Source organism: Limulus polyphemus, unplaced genomic scaffold (assembly GCF_000517525.1).
Source record: "Limulus polyphemus unplaced genomic scaffold, Limulus_polyphemus-2.1.2 Scaffold100, whole genome shotgun sequence".
NCBI classification, from domain to species: domain Eukaryota; kingdom Metazoa; phylum Arthropoda; class Merostomata; order Xiphosura; family Limulidae; genus Limulus; species Limulus polyphemus.
Window position 1 is genome coordinate 335593 of NW_013665710.1, and position 24725 is coordinate 360317.

At 32.5% G+C, this 24725-nt stretch overlaps 1 protein-coding gene across 1 annotated transcript in view; it reads left to right on the top strand.

Annotated features, from left to right (window-relative positions):
- The window catches only part of LOC106469955 (eye-specific diacylglycerol kinase-like), a 209219-nt gene that overhangs the window by 139748 nt on the left and 44746 nt on the right, over positions 1–24725 (top strand). The window contains exons 2-3 of the mRNA XM_022399379.1: positions 10429–10507; positions 12159–12242. Of these exons, the coding sequence (XP_022255087.1) occupies positions 10429–10507; positions 12159–12242 (163 nt within the window). The remainder of the gene's footprint in view (positions 1–10428; positions 10508–12158; positions 12243–24725) is intronic.

The window sequence follows — 24725 nt, forward strand, 5'->3', positions numbered from 1 at the left end:
AGAGCAGCAAGACGGAAGCCCTTATTAAGACCTGCCAACATAGTCAGACGAAAGAAGTGGGCAAGTGATATGATGATCAAGCTTCTGGACTTTGGGAGACCGTATTGCTCTCAGGCGAATCAAGATTCGCTCAATTTTCGGACAGTGGAAGGATATGGGTCTGGAGAATGCCTCACCAAGAGTTTTGGCTCGACAGATTGCAGCCAACTGTAAAGCATGGTGGTTTCAGCGTGATGGTTTGGGGAGCTGTTTGGGTTGGTGGGAGATCGAGCTTAGTGGAGTGCGTAGGCAACATAAATTTTGCGAAATACGTCGAAACATTGGAGGAAGAACTCTTGCCACTTTATTCCTCAGGTTTTGTGGACAAGCACACAACGTTGTTGCAGGAAGATGGAGCACCGTGTCACACTGCTAGTAACACCCAAAAGTGGCAGGAAGAAAAATGGTATCCAGAAGTTGCCCTGGCCGAGCCAATCTCCTGACATGAACCCCATCGAAAACCTCTGGCAAGTCAAGAAACAACAAAAAAACCAAGTTCGAAGAGCGATTTACTCCAAGTTTTGAAGCAAGAGTGGGCGAACATCCCACAATCTAAAATTGACGAGATGATTCTCACGATGCCCCAAAGGATCAACGAACTCCACGAAGTGAAAGGAAGATCTACTAGATTAAATTATAAATATATCAATTCATGTGAATATGGCTGAAAATTTTCATTTTTTCTGAAAAGGTGGTGTCTATTTACTTGTGACTACGCTGTGTACACAATGAGCTATTTGTGTAGTGTTCACGTCAAGTATCGAAACCTGATTCTTTGCGTTTTAAGCCCCCCGACTTACCGCTGAACCACCTGGAGGCTTGAAAATGAGTACAACTTGGAATGGTAAAAGTTTTTAATAGAAGTATCATAACGGCTAAATTAATATTTATTCTAAGCAGTGTGAGATTGGAACATGGTAAATTAGTAATATTTAATGTGGGTGGAACTAATCTTTGGCGATAGGTGCTATAATATTATTGGAATGTAGCTTCCACCTTTAAGTGAAAGAACTGAAAGTATGTAAACGAGAAAAATTATAAAGTACATGTTTACCAAAATCCACTTTTATTAGTGATGGTGTATCATAGACAATGGATTTTATTTTTAAGTTTTACAGTCTGGTAATCGTCAGAAAATAAAATAAATCTAGCTTAGATAGTTGGCCAACATGTAGTGCAATGCACTTTTAACATGTGGGAATAATATTAATTATACATTGACACATTTTAAAATCATAATTCAACTTTTCCTTACCTGTCATGTTGGCACTGCTGATTAAATGATTGATTATTAAATGTATTGAAAAATTAAATATCCACATATTAGTCACATGCTTCACACAGGTATGCAATATTCATACATTATTACTGTATTCAATAAATCTTGCAGTGGCTCAACGGTAACGTTAAGGGCTTATAATGTTAAAATTTAGGATTCAATCCATTCTCTGAGCACAGTACAGATAGCTTTATGCAGTTTTGTGCTAAGAAAAAAACAAACAGAGTATTCGTTAATGTAATGAACTTTTATAATTGATACAACAAAATGATTGCAATTAATATGTGTGTGTTATATCCATATTCCAATTGAACAATTAGTTACTCCAGCTCCAACAATTTAATTGCTCCAGAACATTGTCATGCTAAGGACAAGTGACGTTTTCTTAAACGTATATGAAATAAAAAGAAAGAATTAAAGTCTAGCGACAAATGTCGCACAAAGAATTCGTTAAAAGTGGGAAAAAAAGGACCTATCTGTCTTCTGAAATAGAAGAATTTACGCTTTAACATAACATACTTGTCCATAAAATTTTTCATCTTTTATATGCTAATCAACCAAATTTGAAGAGAAAATCAAGGTATAGTGTGCATGTTTTATTTGGTTGGGCTTTTATTTTTTTAATGTAACATTTCGAAGCAATTGTTCTAACAATGCTCATTAGCAGAGGGGGTACCCAACTGACAACTGTCACTGTAATCATTTATATATTTTGATTATATTGTGTATTGATTTGTGTCCTTGTTTACTTCTTGTCAGTTTGTTGCACAGAATTAGCTTCGTTAATGTATAAATTACTTTTCATTTCTAGTCAATGTAGTTAACTTGCTTTTGATCGGAATTTATCAACAATGAAGTCATTGGGGATTCACTATGAGCCCAATCGAGATTTAAGATGGATTTAAGATTGACGAGATTATTCACACGAAAATAAGGAAGTCACCTATTACTCATTTGAAGACTATATTCACATTATTTCCTTTAAGATTTGAAAGGAGTTCATGTGTTTTTTCAAAGTTATTTTTACTTTCAAATGACTGTCTGCAGAAATTAGTTCCAGATTTACGATCGTCACGGCTTACTTTAAGCAAAAGTTTCATGCTAGATCTTAACAGTTGATCACGTTAATTGCCGGCACAAGGTATTATATATATTCTGAATATTCACATCAATGACACTTTCAGTCTTGTGCAGGCTTTACAACGAAAATACTAATATATACGTCTTGTAATGAAAAGCTTTTCGTCTCATTGGGATCATAGTTTAAATAAACCCTCTGTATCATGAAGTGAAATTAGTGACAACTTACCCATTACAAATTAATACGAAAGCTTAATTTTATTGAACTTTTTAAATGCTTTAAGTAAAAATGTTGCAGACGTTTGCATCCTTTATTTCTTTAATATTAATTTGATGAACGAGACAATTTAAGTAGAATGAGTATTTATGTTATCTTTAATCGTCATAATAATTGGGGCTATATTTCATTACAGTTAAGATTTTAACGAGAATGGAACGCCAAACTATGGGAAACAAACAAGAAAAGTTTAATTATTATATTTGAAAAAAATCTTCCCTATTTAGTAGCATCTATACAGCTAAGAAAGGTTACTGAGCTTCCCTTTAATGTGTGTATGCATATTCTTTAATATTATTAAATAATATTCATACTAAATTGGGGCTAACAAATAAATCATCGGAAGATCTGCCAAAAGCGTCAATTAGCTTCACAAACTCATTACGATTTTTACAGTATACAGAGGATGAGTACGTTTTATTAAAACTATTCTGAAGCCTTACTACATCTGGTCATGTTATATCTGAGGACGGTGCATCTTAACAATAGCCCTGTCGCGTAGTTTTTATTGTAAAAGTTCCAGCGTAAGGCTGTCGTGTCCAAATCACACCTTTCCTTCCTGATTGGTTTCTATAATCCATCTAGTTTGCGAGGAAGACGGTTTTCCAGCCTTCTTAATTTTTCAATATCATCAGGTACAAAGTATATTCTTGTCTTCAAAATCCTAAATCCCCGATCTTAACACATTTCTATGAGATAATAGCATGAATGTCTTGCTTCACAAAAAGCTGCTACATATTTTTCCAAAAACTATCAACAATTTCAAAATGTAGTTCTGGTACATGCCGTTCCATTGCGACCTTATATAGGCTGTAGTTGTCAAGTGGCTTGTTGATTTGAATATTAAAATCGCTTTAATATAACGTACTTAACAATTTGTAATAATAGTAATAATTTTATGGATAATGTTAAATTATTCATAAATAAATTGAAAAATAATGGTCATAAGACTGGTATATGAAAAAATGTATACTTTTTTATGATAAATATGAAACTATATTAAAAAGTAAATTCTCGTTCACGAAAACTATCTGGTGTAGAACTTAGAGGGCGTTAGTTACTCAAGGTTGTTCTTGATTTTATGTAACTAACTTTAACATATCCAGTTAGATATTTGTTCAGTACAACGGGGCGGAAAGACCAACTTCAGGTAGGTGGGCTTGTTTCAGTTCACCCGATATATACTTCAAATTTTCAAGATAAAGAGAGAAGGATGGGGACTTTAGAACTATTAAAGTAAGAGTTTTTATTTCTGTTTAACATCACTAATTTTTCAATTATAAGGTGTAGGCTGGAAGTTTTGTATAAGTATAGGGTGGTTTATTTCTACTATAAGAATATATTTTGCTTTATATATCTTATAATATTAAAAAAGGGTGAAGGTTGTAGAATTTTTAGAGCAGTTTAACTTTATTTTAAGGTTATATCTAAATATTAATGGTAACTGCTTTCCCACAATCACACAACTGTCTGAAGACTGCAAAAGGCAGTAGGAGTTGAGACGTCGTGGGTTCAAGAACTCAGCTCTCAACGAATTAACTGTTTTTCCTTAGTTTCTGGCAAGTTTTACATCTGCGTCTGGATCTTCTCTGACAGATGGTATATTCCCAACGCTTTTGGGTGCTATGGCCACAGACATTATACATTGTGACTTAAGGATGACAACGAGGACTGGTAATGGAAGAACAATTTTCATTTTTCAGTCATTATAATGTTGTTTTTGTTTTGTATTAATTTCATTATTGTTTTATAGTGCTAATTTTAATCGCCTATGGACAATTAATGTAATTGACAACATAAGAGTAATATATATATGTTTAAGAATTATGCCCTTCTCGAATATACTTTACCATTTTCTTTTTGTTGAGGTGATAGGGTGCTGTTGATTGGTTACCTTCCTCTTGTCAATAGTTCCAAATTAGGGACGGCGGCAAATAACCTTATAACTATGCCATGAATACAAATACCAGTATTTGCTGCTGCGAATTAACATCTTATTTTTGTATTAACATCTTAATCACAAATTTTCTTCAAATGATAGTTCTATAGTTTAAATAGTGTAGGATTTCATTTTCATACAAGCTACTAAGTACAGAATATTATAAATGTAAACAAAATAATAAAAAACATGATATTTTCCCATACCTTGGATGTGAGTAAATTGTAGCTGACGGCTATCATACTACTACATCTACTATTACTACATCCTTCGGCTGCTATCGGTCTCATGGTTACTGCAATAGGTGGTGTGGAACGCAATTACACAAATATCCACGGTGAATAACACTGGTTTTGAATAACGTACCATAATCAAGTTCATGAAAATGAAGGTACAACGGCTGTACACGTACATAACTTGTTAAAAATATGTATGGTGTTGATATCTTATTAAACATACATAAACGTTGAATGTTTCAAGAGGCTCATGACACACCATAGATGATCAGAAATTGATCCGGCAGTAAATTATAAGACAAATGCAAGAGTAGGTGAGATGATTAGAAAAAAACGAATGAATCTATGTCATAGATATAATCTACGAACTGTATGCAAGGAAACCATTATTCTTAGCCACTTGATCATTATTCTTAAACGTTTGAACTATAGCAAAGTATGTCAACGTTTCAAATTGGCGAGCATAAGTAGTTAGAGTTAAAATGTTGTAAACTTTGCAGCTTTACTGTAGCAATTCATCAAATAGTATTTGACTGTAAATGTAATGAGGTTGAGTTACAAGGAAAAAACTATCTAAATGTTTGACAAAATTCAACGTGTTACATCTATTCATTTGTGTCAATTTTGTATAATTCATATTAACTTCAGGTTACTATCGATTAGCATAAAAACTATTTATTATTCCATGAAATCGTTTTCTTTGGAATATAAAAAGTGAGAAACAGCGTCTCTTTGCTAATTGGGTTTGAGCGAATCAGACTACTATTATTAATGTGAAATTGAAACTTATACTACTCAGACTTAATTAAGCCACAAACCAATAATTTGACCACACCAAGGTATCACCACAACTACAGAATTCCTTTATCAGTGACGTTTAAATCCCACTATTCGATTAAAGTAGCCCAGGAATTGGCGGCGGGAGCTGTTTTCTAGTTACCTTCCCTCTGTCTATCAATTTAAAATTAAGAATGTTTATTCGCAGATAACTATTGTGTAGCTTTGTGCGAAAATCTGAAACAAAAACATCTTTATTTATTTTCTAAGTTTTGTGTTCTTCCATTGGCTGATTTGTACATTCCTTCATCAGGTTTAAGTGTGTCTTATGCCTTGAATGCAGCATTTAGTGTTTAAATCTTCTTGTCTGGCTGATTTTATTTCCTGTCTTCAATTACGAGTTTCTCTTCACTTTAATTTTACTCTAAGGTGGAGCATAACTAAATATTTGAGAATATCACACAAGATACTCTTCTGTAGAATCACTTGAGATAAAAGTTTTGAGACTGCTTCACTGAGTAATAAAATATCTTTATTATAAATGTACGACGTTTCGACAAGATTTTGTTATCCTCAGGTCCAAACGTCGTACATTTATAATACACTTTTTTCATTACCCGGTCAAGCCGTCTCAAAATTGTTATTTTCCAAAAAGTAGGTTCCTCATTATCAAATTTAAATTACTCAAAGTACTCTCCTGTGTAACCACTCACGATACTTTCCTGTACAATCAATATATACATGAAGCACAAAAAAATCTGTATGTCTGTGTTTTGTCTGTTATGTAACTACTCCTAGGTCGATGGACCAAACTCAACCAAACTTTTTGGGATGATAGTTTGAAATAACGGGCATGTTACTGGTGGTTTAAAACCTACTCAATCCCCATTATTGCTGTTATTGAGCATTTACTATCTTTGATGTTAGTTAACATTAACTACATTCATAGATGGCGCCATGTTTTTACCCCGCCAAAAATATTCATTACATTTTCTATAGCACAACATACACACAGTGTAAGGGAGGGCACACATACGTCTTATATATCTCAGAGAGTGCAGTAGTACTCTATATTGAGGAATGTAGTGGAAAAACAGTATCCGCCACTATTGCAATAATACATAAACTCAGATGAAGTTTCTACTCCAACAACCACAATAAGGCTGATATGAAGAGTCATTTCTTAAGTTATACCCACTTCCTACTTTGAACCGTGACCTTAAAACTTCGGCCCATAAGACACATCTGCAGCCAATGATTGTTAATTAATTATTAACGTGAAACAGTGTGGAAGGACATTTAAGGCTGGGTGTTGAAAGCGGGTAACAGAAAGCACCCCTACCGCCACCTCTTTTGCAGCTACCTCTTTCTACAAAATCACCCTGACCTTCGCACAGTGTATACCATTTTTTAAGTATATGCATAGTTAGTTCTTAAAGCTTATGAAAACCTTTTGGTGAGGTAATAAGGAATATTGTAATAATGTATTATGTTATAAATAAATTGTGTGAAAGTTATGACTATTGTGTTATTTACTATAGCATCCGTCTCCACATGTTATTAAGTTCATACCCCGGGCAAAGGACGGGTACCTCAGCTTATCACACATGATACTCTCTTGTACAGTTACTCAAGATACTCTCCTGTACAATCACATAATATACCCTCCTGTACAATCCCACATGATACTCTCCTGTACAGCCACTCAAGATACTCTCCTGTACAATCACACATGATACTCTCCTGTACAATCACTCAAGATACTCTCCTGTACAATCACACATGATACTCTCCTGTACAATCACACATGATACTCTCCTGTATAATCATACATGATACCCTCCTGTACAATCACACATGATACTCTCCTGTATAATCATACATGATACCCTCCTGTACAATCACACATGATACTCTCCTGTATAATCATACATGATACCCTCCTGTACAATCACACATGATACCCTCCTGTACAATCACACATGATACTCTCCTGTATAATCATGCATGATACCCTCCTGTACAATCACACATGATACTCTCCTGTACAGTCACTCAAGATAATCTCCTGTACAACTGGTTCGTGAACTTGAGAGCCTCTAGTCTGATCAGTTGGAGAACTTTTGTCTGCTCCTTGCAATATCAAATATTTTATACAAACATTTTTTTGTCTTTTCTTTTCAATTCTGTATGATTCGCTCGCCTCTTGAAATATCGATTGGACTGTATCATCGAACAAGCAAAAACATACACTAAAGTCTAAGTACTTTTATCCTAAAGCACTCTTCAAATCCCTTATCTCTTTCGTAGGCTCGAGCACTCCCCGCCTCTCTTTGTATTAATGTAACATCTGTTAGGTTCGTAAATTTACCCCTTTATTCACTTACTGAATCCGGCCAAAGGGATACTTATAATTCGAAAAGTTAACATCAACAGATGCTATTTATCTGGGGAATTCAATATGATTTAGTTTGAGCGTTGAAACTTCCATGTAGTTCACACACTAACTTCTTATTGTTTAACAGTAGAAACAATGTTATAAGCTCATTTGATCTATACATACATTATAGCTATGTGCGTACACTCTTGGAAGATATCAGGTATCCAAGAGGCTTGTTACACACGTGTCTGTCTACAAACAAGCAAAACCGCGATTCGGCTGAATTACTTTGTTTCTGATAACATCTTTTCGTTGCGTATAATCATAAATCAGTATTTTTCTTTCTATCAATCTACCCACTTCCGTCCGTTCATTCATCTGCCATGAAATATTTTCCATGGAGATCCAAGTGCGTTATTATCATATCAATACCGCTTAGTCGTCGGTTATGAATAAGTTACACATTTCAAATGTTCTGTAAAAACATTGGAATTTCAAAGAGTTTTGTATTCATGTCTACTATGGTCACGTATAGTGGTTTACGTTTTGTTAGGCGTAAGACAATGCATCATTGTTTTTGAATGATCTTCTTATAACTGTTTGCAACGTTTATGTTTTACGACATGAACTGTACAATATTCATAAAAATTCTCTGTGTAATATATATATATTTTGAACAGTACTTCAAGTTAGTAGTTACTGACATATAATTTATATATTTAGTGTATGTTTGCAAGTTAAGAGTGATACTTGCATTACGAGATACTGTATGGTCGCATTACATATGAGTTAAAAATTATCAAGGACTATCTTTACCCACAATTATCTTTGCGTTCACCCTTCTAATTCACGAAAATACATTATAAAATCAGGGTGTTATGTTTTGAATGATTTCAGCTTGACTGTTCTAGTACATTTTGAGACTTAAAATTTTCTTTAGGCGGTGAGTGTTATAAAAAATAAATAGTTTAAAATTAAACGTTTATTTGTGTTCAAAGTGATGGTCACATTTGATATGTTAACATTTTCTTCCGAGTAGTATGTCTATACAATTTTATCCAAATATGAACCTTATATGAAGATAATTATTAAAAGGAAAGGACGTTATGTCCTGGATATATGTCGTTGTATCATTTATGTTCTAGTACTGAAGGTCGCGGGTTCAAATCCCCGTCCCACCAAATATACTCGCCCTTTCAGGCGTGGGGGCGTTATAATATGACAGTCAATCCCACTATTCGTTGCTAAAAGAGTAGCCCATGAGTTTGCGGTGGATGGTGATGACTAGCTGCCTTCCCTCTAGTCTTGCACTGCTAAATTAAGGACGTCTAGCCCTCGTGTAGCTTTGCGCGAATTTCAAACAAACAATTCAACCTTCATTCATATATAAGTTAAAGTGGTGAATAAGACGAGGACAGATCAAGTGCGGAACCGTTGTGTTGTGTACTGTACTACTGCGGAAGAAATATGATAGGAAATATGCAGAAATTTGAAGATGGAGAAAGTTAGCCAAAAATGGAGAATTTTAAATAAAAATATAACAAATATTGAAGGGTCAAGAGAGCGTGGACTTGTTGTTGGTTGGTTATTGGTTAATATATTTTATGAAACATTGAGAAATTTTGATGACTAATCCTTAGATTAGTTGATGTAGTTTATATAGTCTACGGGCAACTAGATATCGGTACCACCCAGGGGAGCAAAACTTCATTTTTGCCAAATTATTTGTACCATCCCTAGAAGTAATAAAATTTGTGATAACTTTTTCAAATGAGTAGCTTTATCCTTTTCTCTGGGGTATCGCCTCTTTTCACATTATCTCTATAAAGCCCACTACATTTTATGTTGCCAACTTTTTCATTGTGGCCGATTGCCATCAAATTTGCTGACGTTTTTGCAAATTTAACCCTAAACGTTTTGAAACATATCTTTATCCAGATTGCCATAGCAACTCAAAACCTTAATCACGTTTTTCAATTTTTGCTCCATAGCTGTGCAAATTTTGCTGACTTTCATGTTTTTTTTTTCAAGAAAATATCACTCAAGTCTATAAAGATATCCTTTTATATGTTTTAGAAAAGGCAGCAACTGTACAAGACACATTTCAGTGAAAGTTGGATGCTCTTTGAGCAATTTGAAACCTTAATAAAAATTGCCTTAAAAGCTGCGTTTTTGCATACTTTATTACATATTTAGTTATTCATTACATATTTTCTTTAGTTTCCAATAATTTTCGAACCACTGTTAAATATTAATCCGATTTTTAAAATAACTTTTATACATTATAGGTCTAATGGTATAAAATATTACTTAGCTTCTCCGAGCCTCGAATGATACAAACTTTAAAATCGGTTGATTGACGGTTCGGCATGCAACAATCGTTTCGTTACACTTACTCAATCTTTCGTTTTAATTTTTCAGAAAAGCAATTCAGGGAGAAATTAAGATTTCCACAGAAAATGGAGAAACAAGAATACTGCATGGCTTTCCGGATTGGGGCGTAAGTTTCCCTTTATTGAACTAAAATTGGATAGAATATATTATTGCAGAGTACACAAAACAATAAAAAAAATTCATTTTTGCTAAAGTAGCTATATTTAAACAAAACAAATAGCAAAAGTAAACTAAACCTACTCCAATGTTTAATTAGGGTGTGTTAAACTTTACAATTGATTAGTTAACGAATTACTTAGTAAGAACTCTGGTAGGAAAAAATTACATGTTTACATTGAATTCGTATTAGAAAATTGATGTGTTAGAAACAATGAAAAATAAATAGAGAAGCTGTCGTTTTTTAACCTTTATCGAGTTATTGGATATTAGACTGTACAAATAAAATATTGCTCCCAAAATATGGATTCGCTTTCAGCTTATATTTCACTTCATATGTTTTATAGAATTACATTCATTTTGTTTATGTGAAAAAATTAATAATAATAATATATTTAATAATATACAACAACTGTAGAAAAATATTTTTTATACATAATTAAGCTTATCATAGCTGATTTCCAACCATTTGAAACCAGCAAATGCTGTAAGTATGCTGAAACAAAGCATAAAAACGATTAGTATGAATGATGACTTGTAAAATTGGAATAAAATGTTTATATCTTAGCTTATTTGAATGTGACCTTAATATGTTTGTCATGAAACAGGAATAAAATGTATACATATTAGCTTGTTTCAATGTGACCTTACTATGTTAATCATAAAATTGGAAGAAAATGTTTATGTATTAGCTTGTTTGAATATGACCTTAGTATGTTAGTCATAAAATTGGAAGAAAATGTTTATCTATTAGCTTGTTTGAATATGACCTTAGTATGTTAGTCATAAAATTGGAATAAAGTGTGTATATATATTAGCTTGTTTTAATGTGACCTTACTATGTTAATCATAAAATTAAAATAAAATGTTTATATATTAGCTTGTTTGAATGTGACCCCAGTATTCTAATCAACAAGCATTTTAAATGGCAACTATTTTCATAATTAGTCTTAGATAAAATCTTATTTTCAATTGTCAATAGACAACTGCTTAATACTTCTCTAAGAAGTGTTCTGGTTCCTAGTTTTCTTGGTTCTACAAGTTTTATTGTTCATTCGCATGATTTTGAAATCATCTTGTTTAGATTTCAAAGTGTCATTAACAGTATGTAATTAAAATGCATTTTAACTGAACTGAAGGGAAATACGAAATTGATTCTTCACCAATAGTACTTGTTTACTAGAATAAGTCAGATAACGACAATGATCTTCCATTTCCATTGTTTATGACTGCAAAGATGATTACGTTGTGAGAGGTTGGAAGTTTAGCTTTACATTATTTAAGTAATAATCCTAAACACAATGTACGTTATTATGAGGCACTTTCACTGCCTTTCAGTTGCACCTGTTAATATATTTGTTGTGTACATGAGAAGCTATTAACTCAATCGATAATTTATCCTTTGATGTTTAGCTAGTCAAAATGTAGCTACTTATAGAAAGCAGCTTGATAGTAATGACAATGAAGGAAATATTATTTAACAAAAGTGTTGAATATTTTAAAAGTGAAACGCTTTTAAACTTTTTATTGCAATAAAGCTATCAGGTTTTTTATGTAAAATATTCCAATTTTAAAATCATGTACTGTTTTCTTTTCTTTAGGAGACTGCTGTCAATGGAGACCACATCTGGGTTGCCACAAGTGCCTCTGGAGACTTGTGCTATGTTGGAGAAAACGATTGCTCAGTAAGCTGCAGTGATCTTTGTTATTGATGATAAACTTAATAGTGACTTACTTCATTTTCAAACGGACCGTCTTGTTAAATACTACATAAATCCAAACATGATGTCAGAAGAAACATGTAGGTTCAAGAAGTCTTAATATAAAACGATAAAATCCCTATAAACCGAGCACTTTCGAAAGCGCTCGGGTTATAGGGTTTTTATCGTTCTATTTAAATCCAAAAAATAGGATACACACGTGAACTGAATTAATTCATGAAATATTCAAGACTTTAAAATAAGAAACTGATATGTATACACATATGTATGTATAAATATATAAATTGAGTTCTAATTATTTTTAAACCATTTTGTTTGTTCTTTAATTTAAGTAAATCCTTGTTTTACTAGATACCACTTTGAAAAATCGAACACAAACAAATACTGCTATTTGAAATTAGTTGCAATATCAAATTATTTCATCTTTTTCTTCATTCTTTAGCCTTTGATAAATAAAATAGTTAATGGTGAAATATATTTTACATAATATAACTGATTATTTAATGTCAGAATACTTGCACATGATTGAAACAAACTTATCGTTAAATTTTAATAAGTTGCATTTTTCACATAATTATATTACAGACCTTATCTAAAGATTGATTTAATTAATTTCAAATTATAGTTTAACAATCAATGTTTACTGATAATTTTAAGAGTTTATGAAAAGCATATTTGAAACAGAATCTTATAGTGATGCAATTCTAACTCTTCCTTCTTTTTGTTGTTTATATATATATTTATTGAGCTCAATCGAAAGATGAGGGTGTAATCCAAAATCTTGCGATTAAATATACAATGTTTTATAATTAGAAAAATCAACTTGACTACATTGAAAAAAAAATTCAAGAAATGAACAACCGAAAACTATTTCGCTATTTGTTCAGACAACAAAAACTATTATGAATGGGAAAACGAAGTAATGCCAGGTTTGATTTCAACTGTTTTTAAAGTAACAACAACTTTTGATTTTGGTAATATCCTCTTCGTCTTTATTCTGTGTACAATGGAGTATAAGATAATTGTTTTTGTATGTCAGGCTTTTATAACGCCAGATTCTTTACAGTAAGAGTCTGTGAGTGGTTGGCGATAAATTTCAACAATAAACGGACAACACACACTCCACTTGTTTTAAAATAATATATTCAAAACAAGTCAAAGGCATGTATCGAAATTCGTTACACTATTGGTCATCACAGTTGTATCCAGAGCTTTAAATAATTGTCTCTTTTTCGTCAAAAGTCCACACGGGGGGGGGGGGGAGAAGGTTCAATTAATTTAGGTCCCAAGTGACAAAACGGTTTATTCTTCTCTATTTCTGTTACTGAAATACAAGTTGTGATACTTTCACTTTAGAAACCGCCCGTTATTGTTAAACTGACAATCACATTTTAGCCGCGGCATAATGGCTATAGAATGGCTCTGAGTTTGTTTTGTTCAAGTACAAACCTTTAGCTTTGTAGCTCCGTGATCTCTTGGCTGATTTGAAATCTAATTACGGTTTTGGACTCAGGAGATCCAACCCTTTCGACTGATGTATTTGACCAAACCCAAGGTCTCTAATCTTGCATAAGAGAATTTGAGAGTAGGCTGGTAGAGATCATGATGAGTAATAAAATTGAATCGGGTATACGCATGCCCCACGCTTGGTATTGCTGGCGCACAAAAATATAGAGTAAAAAGTGGAAAAAATGGGTCTCATAGATTAATTTACTCTAATCCTGCCTAAAAGAATTTCAAATGCCCCTGCTATTGAGGATTCCCTCTTGTTTTCACTTTTACTTTCACTAACTTACTTCCTCTCTGTATCTGCACGTATTTATAACATGCGACAGACAAATGTAGAAATATCTAACCCTCTAGTAACAACAGTATTTCCCATAACGAGAAAAACATAGAAACTTCGTATAATATGACGTCAGTAGTATTAGAAAAGCCTAGTACAACAAATAAACTGCATACATAACGTACGACTCGTACAGAGTTACGTAACGAAATGTGTCATAACTATCGCTTTTAAAATAATTAACTTTTAACACTCTTGATATGAAAACTAAAGAGTCATTAAATATTAAATTACTAAATAAACTAAATAATAACTCTTAAAGTGGACGGTCTTGTATATCCAACAGTGTATTTGTTTCCTTTTTTTTATTTCGTTCAAAGCTACTCGAGGGCTATCTGCGTTTTCAGTCCCTTATTAATAAGTTATCAATTTGAGGAAAGGCAGCTAGCTAATCAACCCTGCCAACTCTTGGGCTATTCTAATCGAATAATTGGATTGACCATCACATTATAATGCTCCTAAGGCTGAAAGAGCGAGCATGTTCGGTGATAGAATTCGAACTCACGACCTGCATGTTGCGTGTTGAGCGCCATAACCACTATGGCATGCAAGGCTAGAAGTTAATTGAACTTGCATTACTAAAAACAAAACAAAATATTCATTAATGTTAAAATTACACGATCATGCTGACCGCGAGCTACCTATGTAGCTTTTGTTTATTAAAGTTATAAACACGGAAATGTTTTATTATTCTACTAATTCTGATTCCAAAGAGACATGTATTGTAATTTTTATAAAAAAGCCATTTACAGTTAATTGATTTTTATATTAGTAGTTTTTTTCTTTATCAGCTTATTTTGATGTGATGTTCTATTATCAAAGTTTACGCATTCCAATTAGTAAAATGAAGTAATTCAATGTAAAATGTTTTTCGTTCTTTATCAAGAAACGCTTTTTTGTTAACTAGCTTGTTCCTTTAACTAACTTTGGGACTTACGCTTACATATAAATTACAGTAAACAATGCATTTTACAGCGCGTTTTGTAATCTTTTATTTCAAAATTGTTTACTGTAAGGATATTTTATTATAAAAATCATCAGCTCATCTCCTTAACTCGCAAAGAAATCTATATTGCTTAAGCATGTGTACTTTTGTATAATATAATAAAGTATAAATATTCAAAGTCTAATTTATTGGTGAGTTAATAACAATATTTGCTTCCTTTTGAAGCAAAACTTAACATTTTATGAATTTGTTCAATATCTCTTGACCTTTAACACAAAAGCGTAGTTTCGTTCTTATTTCAAATCAATATTCCTTTCTTCTTGGCTATCTTCCGTTGGGTCAGCGGTAAGTTAACGAACTTAAATCGCTAAGATACGGGATTCGATTCCCTGCGTAAGACAGATGTATGACTTTGCGATAAGCACTATTTCCTGGTTTGTGAGACTGATTCCTAGATTCGTTCTTATTTCATACTAATATTTATTTTCGTTTAAAGAGCGATTGAATTTCTTGTTTAATTCATAAAGATATTTTCTCCTATTTATATGTTAAATATGTAAGAATAATTATTTGATTTCTAGCGATTTAAAGTATATGTGTACCTCATTAAAAATAACAACAACCTAGTTTCGTGTTCATGGCATATTAACATTTACATACAGTTAAACTTGGTCTAGTTTGTTTTAATGATTATAAGAAATATTGTACCTAATGGGAAAATGAAATTATTTACGTGACTAAAACAGTTTGTGCAAGTTGCTGACTATATGACCTTTTTTTTATCTACATTCGCAAACTTTGTAACTATACTTAGATGGGTATGTTTATAACATATTCACCTCTATCTAAGTTTGTCATCGAAATGTTTTTAAGATCGGCTAATATTATTATCAGCGTTTTATCAACATAACTGTACTAACTTAGTTTTTCAATAGCAGTTTACTTTAACTCCATTTACCAAGTTGTTCTATTATTGCCATAAAGTTTATTCGTGGTGGTTAAAATAATGCTTTATTTTTGGTCAAAAGAAAGCAATCTTAATTCTAGACTTCTTTTCTTTTACAAAATTAGAGACATTCATTTTAAGCATGGATTTATTTTCATAGATTATTCATTTTATATTTTTATCTTTGTCTTGCAACTTTTCTATATCCCTCTAGAATCCCTTTATTTATTCAGTAAAGTTTATATAAATAAGAATACATACTTGTAACTATGGCTAATTAAATTTTAAATGGCAGACACTGAACACAAAGAATGATAAATATATTCCTAAAAATGGTTTAATATTGCTTTAAAAATGGCGTACATTCTTAGATTATTTCCTGAAGGGGAGTTAGTCGTATATACTTCGATAATTAACTAAAGACGAGGTCTGTGTATTTAGCTCACAAATTCTGAAGATGAGCCTGGGGGTTTATTTATGCATTTACAAGGCTTGCTATTAGATCCCATTATATCGCAATGAAAGCCTAAGAAGTTCTATTAACCTCTCTTTTCGGTTCTTGTAGCTTATATATATATATATATATAACAGGTAAAATGCAATATTTATATACTGAAGCCTATGTACTTACATCACATGTTTTCTTTTCCCGCTCTATCTTCTTCTTTCCTCCTGTAATTAAACACTCGCCTACACGGATGTCGTAACTAACAGCCAAATTGAAATCTCAGACATAAACCTAGCTTCGTAACATGTACAGTAATTTATCATTTTTCTGTATTTTTGGCAGAAAGACAAAATACTAAAAAATGAACGTTTATTGTATACCGTTTTGTTCAAAGAAATTTGCTTTATATAAAGCCTTTAAGTAATGTATGAAGTAGTAATTAGTGAAGGTCATTCTAATAAAACACACATTTTTCTCCATCAAACATATATATGTTAACTAATAAAATTATATTTGTTTCTATTAGTATCTAATAAAATATATTTATAATTGTATGTAAAATATCCCTAATACCGACAGACACACACTTTATATATAGAGAGAAATAGTGAGGCAAACAAACTACCACTAAAGCATGTAACGAAAGTTTTGTACACCCTCGTGAGTATTACCCCAAAAAATGTAATATTTAAAAAAGAAATGCATCTCATAAAATGATGATATCATCTTTAATACCTCAATGAAACGAACATATAATTTCACGATTTTGTTGTTTCGTTTATCATTACATTTTTATTTCTCTCTTGTTTGGGCTTAAGCTTGAAAAATACTTGGAAAAAAGTATAAAACATCCAAATTCTATATGAATGGTATCATCTTTCAATAAAACAACATTTTCCAGTTTGCTATTTGCTTGAATAACCTAGCTATCAAATAAGAACAACTAGTTTCCTTTCTTTCCAATTAGCTTGGCATCAATGTTGAATAGTTGAATGATTCCAAACGCACTTTTCTATATATGGAAAGTAAAGAGTAGCATTTCGTAGTCATTTTTAAATATAAAATCGCTAGGCGCTATCAAAATTGTTTGAATGCGTATATTTTTGAGCGTTGAGATACACTGTTCTTTCTTTCCTATTTCCACTAAAAAAAGTTTCTCCCTTCCTGCTGAATAGAACAAAAATACGATTTCCATTAAAGATTCAAACGAAATGATTAGTGCAGATTTTATTTATTACTAATCTATTCTACCTTTCTAGAGGTGTGACATAAAATATCTTTGTTTTTTTTTTGTAAATATGTGTGTCACCCCTCCCGTATTGAATTCTGATGTAAACTCTCTTTTTTTTTAATATAAATGAACGAGCTTTATTGAAAATAAGATCCAAACTAAATGAATTGTTAGATAAAAGAAACATTAATCTTTTTAAACTTAAATCAAACCATTTTGTTGCTTTATTGCAACCTTATGTATATTCAGCTGTTCTCATTTACTTTTTTTAATTATGTATCTTGGAATTATACCACTAATATTTAAATATTCTTTTTAGAAAAATATAATTCTTTGGAAACAATGAACTAATAACAATGTGAGTGATTTAGTAAATTACAGCACTGTGATTAACTATAAACATTGTGATACTCAAAATTCTAAAAAATAAAAAATAAATAAACAACAGCAAAAACGCTATTATGTATAGCATGGTAACTGTAACCAATATACCTATGAGTGACACATTATTGGGATTATGGCCGAAAATATCGATAAGGGCGATCATACCCAACTAAATAAATGTATCTTAATTCCGATACGTTTTATTTAATGATGTAGCATACTCATAGTTTGTATTACATTAATAAAATTAGCTACATTATTTCTTACCTCATGCACTTAGCTTGCTTTCTTCAAATCCTAATGATAATAATAATATTAAATGGTCAGAATTGTTTGTTTGTGTGTTCTTAGCTTAAAGCTACACAATGGGTTATCTACATTATGTACATGGCAGTGACGAACCCCGAACTCTAGCGTTATAATCGCTCAAGCATATTGCTGAACTTCCACGATACAAACGTACAGGCCCGGCATGGCCAGGTGGATAGGGCGCTCGACTCGCAATCTGAGGATCGCGGGATCGAATTCCGGTCACACAAAACATGTTCGCCTTTTCAGCCGTGGGGGGTGTTATAATGTGACGGTCAATCCCACTATTCGTTGGTAAAAGAGTAGCCCAAGAGTTGGCGGTGGTGGTGATGACTAGCTGCCTTCCCTCTAGTCTTACACTGCTAAATTAGGGGCGGCTAGTACAGATAGCCCTCGTGTTGATTTGCGCGTAATTCAAAACAAACAAACAAACGTACACGAACTGCATAATAGCTAATCAATGTATTAATAGCCTTAGTTTTACATTTGAGCTGAGAAATATAACATTTATTTACTACCGAAATAGAGAAGGAAATTTCCTTTTAACGATATAATTTTCTATTGAATTATTTTTTAGACTAAACGAAATTAAAAGGTATTAACAGGCCATGCATTTTTTACTCATCCAACATTTAATAAACAGCATTTTTTATTTAAAAATAAAACTAGTAATAACCAAAAAATTATTTACTTTTACAAAAGGTAATCAATGACTGTCGCCTGAATGAATAAGTTTTTAAACAGACTTTGCTTTAACCATGTTTCGTATATTAAATGTACGCTTTGTTAATTCACCAGTCTCTATCCACTCTTTTCTCGAGGTTTCATATTTCCCATTTCACCGAGACACTTATAGTCAGTTATTATAGAATATAAAACACTTTTGTAACAGTACTTTTATTGAAACTATTTAGTTTACGCGATCAGAAGTAAATCTGATCCTCTGAAACTGGAAACAACCGTATACTTGCTCTACATTTTCTCTGTAGGATTGCAATATTAAGAAAGCAATGCGTGGTTGGTATCCATATTCAATCTCAGTCTTATATGACAGAAGATGAGCAGTAATCGAGGCCACCCATTAAAACTTCACAGCAATTCAACGATTAATCATCGAATAGCCTTATCCAAAAAAACAATATTTGTCTTTTACCCTACAATATTCTGTAAAATGGACTGGAAATCTGAAAGAGATATCTATAACATTCTTAATTTACTGACGCATATATCTATAAATATAAAATTAGAATGGTGTTTTACTAAAGCAGATCTTGTTCATTTCTCTATTTCTATATATCGAAGATGCTATATATATAGTAGCATTTCGTTTCTGCTTAACGTTATAACATAACCGTTGTAATGAAACTTTATTGTCATTGTTAAGTGGAGATACAGTAGACGAGCTTTGACGTTAATCTCACTTAATACAGAAAAGTAATTGAATTTTATATATATTAACATTAAAAATTATCAAAATGGAAAACATACTACTAATTACTTAAAATCAACACTGTCGAAGGGAGGAAATAAGCAAAAACTTAAAATTATTGAACATATAAAACAAGTAGATAACATTTGTGGTCATTTAACGTTAGTAATCCTTAATGCATGAATTAAGGTATTGCTATTCAACGTTAAAATTGTTCGATACATCAAATGTTGTTTATGATAATTCAACGCTAGAAATGTTGAACATAATGAATATCAAGGCATTATAAAGTGGTTGAGCACGATATATTGAAACGTCTCTGGTGTGTCACCACATCGCTGCAGTCCATGTCACCACTTCCAGTAATGTTCTATACGATAACCGTGCATCTTGACAATAGCCCTGCAGGATAGATTTCATTGCGAAAGGCTTCGTCGTAAGGCTATCATGTCTAAAGCACATTCCTCCCCTTTCATGCTTTCCATAAGCCATCTAGTGTATGAGGATAACAATTTTCCAGTTCATATTTCAACAGTATGATCGCACAGTCTGGGGACTTGTCCAGTATATCTTTGTATAGAATAGCATGAGTACCCGTTTAATTTTCTAGTTGCTTGAGGTATGTGACGGCTGAACGAATATTTTGCGGAAGTAGCTTGTGTATACATGACTTTTGTCACTTTTCCAAACAAAGATCCTTCCTGATTATGATGCGTATTGTTGCTTGGGTACGTAGAAGACAGCTTTTGCCACTGATCATTGTTTGTGGATTCTCATCTTTTACAAAACGCCATGCTTACCACGTGTGGGTTACGACTTGTTGCAGGTCTTTTTCTGTATGGTCCTGGTGCCCCAAGTTAATCTATATTCCTTTGTTTTCTTATACCATTTCCCGTTTTTGGAATTTTCAAAACCTCCGACATGAGCACAGTGCTATTGCATACCCTTCCCAAAAGCGATCAATTTTTGGTAGTGTCACGTTACGCCAATCAGTTTCAAAGTGTAGGTGTAATGCATGGAGTTTCACTTCGACTTCTATCTGCTGTGGTTCTCAGATGATTCTTCCATTTGCATATACCAAGTCGTTTTAATATATCGTACTCAACTCAATGATACCTCTGTCTATATATATATCTATATATGAAATATTAAATTAATAGTTTGCTTTGTTAAATTTATATATATATATTCATTTTAATGCAAAGCATCGAAAACCACGCTTCGAAGTTGTGTATGTGTGTTCATTTTCTCACAATTCTAAGAATAGACATGTAAGATAATTTTATTATTTTTTGTTAGGTCACTACTGTATAGAAAGAAAGTGTACAAACCAAGTTTTCAGTTCTGCGTAAATTTATTGGTTTTTCTTTTTATACATTTTCGTCATTATTTCTACTGGTTTCCCAGTCCCATTTCAACAGTTCGATCGGACACAAATCTATAGTAGCTGCGTCCATCGATTTTAATGGTATGTCTTCATATAGAATAGCACAAATACCCGTTTCATTCTCCAGCTTCTTGATTATATTGCGAACTGTTGCCTAAAATACGTGGACGGCTTTTGCCGCTGATCTTTGTGTTTGTGAATTCCCATCTGTACAAGATGACTCACCTTTCTTACCACGGAATACAATTTTTTGCAGGTCTCTTTTTGGATGGTCCTGATGCTTCAAGTTGATCCACCTTAGTTTTCCAATGTCATTAATTACAAGGATTATCCCCGTTTTGGAAACTATAAATTCCCGACCTGAACACATTCTTTTGATCTTAGTTTATTTATATTTTTCGGAAAGGGTTGTTACATACCTTTCCAAAAATCGATCAGTTTTCCATAGCATCCCACTACACATGAAACGATAAACAATGATAAAATGTAGTTGTCATGTCGCTTGCTGTATTGCTTATTCAAAATCGGTTCGATATATTTTACTGAACATTTTATATATGGTCCTTTAATATTATACGGTTTGAATAAAGAAATCATGCTAATAATATCAGTGATAATTTAAATGTAAATTCTATTGAGTATAGAAGAAGCATGTATTCCACGCAAAGTTCGAAGTATCCGAAAGGTGCGACGTAAAAATATATTTTAAGAAGATTTTTGTTTGTTTGTTTTTGAAGTTAAGCACAAAGCTACACAATGAGCTATCTGTTCTCTGCCCCCACAACGGGTATCGAAACCCGGTTTCTAGCGTTGTAAGTACGCAGACATACCGCTGTGCCAGTGGGGGGCGTTTTACGAGGAACTTTTCGATACATAAAAATATAGTATTTAGAGTGATTCCCATCCTTCTACTGTGTGGTGTCACAGTAATCGATGTTTCATATAACACAATTACTTAAACTTTATTGCATAGTTTCTCGTTGATACATAAAAATATAGTATTTAGAGTGATTCCATCCTTCTACTGTGTGTTGTCACAGTAATCGATGTTTCATATAACACAATTACTTAACTTTATTGCATAGTTTCTCGTTGATACATAAAAATATAGTATTTAGAGTGATTCCTATCCTTCTACTGTGTGTTGTCACAGTAATCGATGTTTCATATAACACAATTACTTAACTTTATTGCATAGTTTCTCGTTGATTCGTTTTTTTTTTGTTTTTGTTTTTTTACCTTGATTTCTGTTCAAGATTTTGTTGGATTATTAATACGTTTAGTCTGGTGTTCCTACAAAGATAATTAATTAAATGGCGTAAAGTTTTGAGAAGGTATAGCAGCTTTTCGTTAGGCGTCGCCAGCTTTAGTTAAACATTTAAATATTACGCTTTATAGTTTGTTTGCTTAAACACATAGTCATTCCCAATTTCAGGTGCAATGAATCAAGACTAGGAAACAACTTACAGTTTATGGAGTTTTCAAAGTGTAGATTGAATGGTAAATATAAGCGTGAACAATGTTAAAATTTGTTTTTTTTTAATAAGTTAATACAATGATAGTGAAGTAATATAAAAAGGTGGCTATAAAATGTTAAACGTCACTTCACACTTTTGTTTCATTATACTATTATTCTGGAAAAATCACTTAGAAGGGAAAACTCTGGTTTAAACTTTTTTATGGGAGTTTATGTCTGCAGAAGGTTTCAGAACGCAAACAAAAGTTAGCGTGAAATATAAACATAAACATGGCGTATTCTTTTGCATATTATGAATCTGAAAGAATATACTATCATCCTGTTTTATCTACAACCATCCAACTCTTCAGGGGCTCAGGGATAAGGTTGAGAGTGAATAACGCTAAAATTGTGGGTTTGATCCACGAGGGTGGATAGAGTACAAATAGTACATTGTGTAATTTTATGCTTACGTACAACACATAAATAAATCAAATTATAACTATCGTATAACTTACGACTTGTTTAAACTATTAATATAGTTTGTTTCATTTCCTGTAGCTATTTTGTTTCCATTACATAGATGCTTCTTGGTCGCTGATACATATTCTTGATGTCGTCGCACTTTAATCTAGGGCGAACAATTTTTGACATCTTGTGGCATTTAATATATTTCCGAAAGAAAAAGTAATGCACAAACGAGATCAAAGCGTTCCTTTCTACTCAGCAAATCAAACACTTTTGATACCTTCTGTCAGGTATTTTTTTACTTGTTTGTTTTAGAGCAAAGTCACATTGGGCGATCTGCTGTGTCCACCGCAGGGAATCGAACCCAGGATGTTAGCATTGTAAATCCCCAAAATTACCTCTAACTCACCGGTGAAACCTTTTGTTAGAATACTTTCTAAGTGTTTTAATATGATATTCTACAATAACATAAATATGTTTAATGATAAATTTGATAGAAAATTGTCACTACAATAGTGAAATTGGATTGACAAAAAATCGGACTTGTTTTGGGGATGTATTCTTTGCACTAGAATTTGTGTGAGTTGTTTTTGAGGGCTGTAGTATCACTCACTACTGCCCCCCACAGTGGCACAGCGGTATGTCTGCAGACTTACAACGCTAGAATTCGGGTTTCGACACCCGTGGTGGGCAGATAACAGATAGCCCATTGTGTAGCTTGGTGCTTAATTACAAACAAACAAACACTCACTACTGAGTGTTTAATAACACTAAATTATCTAGATACTAGAATACAACCTTTGACATACGCAAGTTTCTAAGGTGAATATAGCTTGAAGATATCAGCATGACTGTATTGAAATTGATACGTTTCATTCAGGAAGAAGTACATATCAAACTGGGTTGTTACTTACTTCCTTACGCCTAAAGATGAAAAGGTAATTTACACATTCTCAGAAATGGCTGAAGGATATTGTTTCATTTATACAAAACGGTATTTTATAAATATTTGCAATATATTACATAGTCTGAATTCAACCACTAGCCAAATAATTGTGTATATTTATTAAATATTTCACTTCTCATTTTTGTATATTTTGGCATTTGAGAATGTTGCATAATGAAGTACATATAATATCAATGATTATGTGAAGTTCATTATATTTCTATTATACTGATGTTTCTTCCTGACTTAGACTGATTAAGATTTCTTTTGGCAAATCCTTCCAAACCCTTTAGTATAGAAGACTAGCTGGTAATGAGAAAATAAAACCTCAGTAACATTCTTTGCATATCAAATTTACCGAAAGAACAAACCAATTTGTTGTGTAAAAAGTAATTTTTCCATGTGTATCATTACGTATACTAAAACATTATGACCTTAAAGTAATATAAAACACCACTTTTATCGAACTTTTGTAACAATAATTCTTATCTCTTTAAATACCTATAGAATGATAGGTTTCTTTTTTGTGAGTGTAAAACACTTAATATACACCAGTTCGATGTTCGATACCTTACTACTATAAAGGCGTGGTTTGGTCTGATATTTCATTGGTGGTAGTGTCCAGGGTCACTGATGAGGAGTGGAATTCCA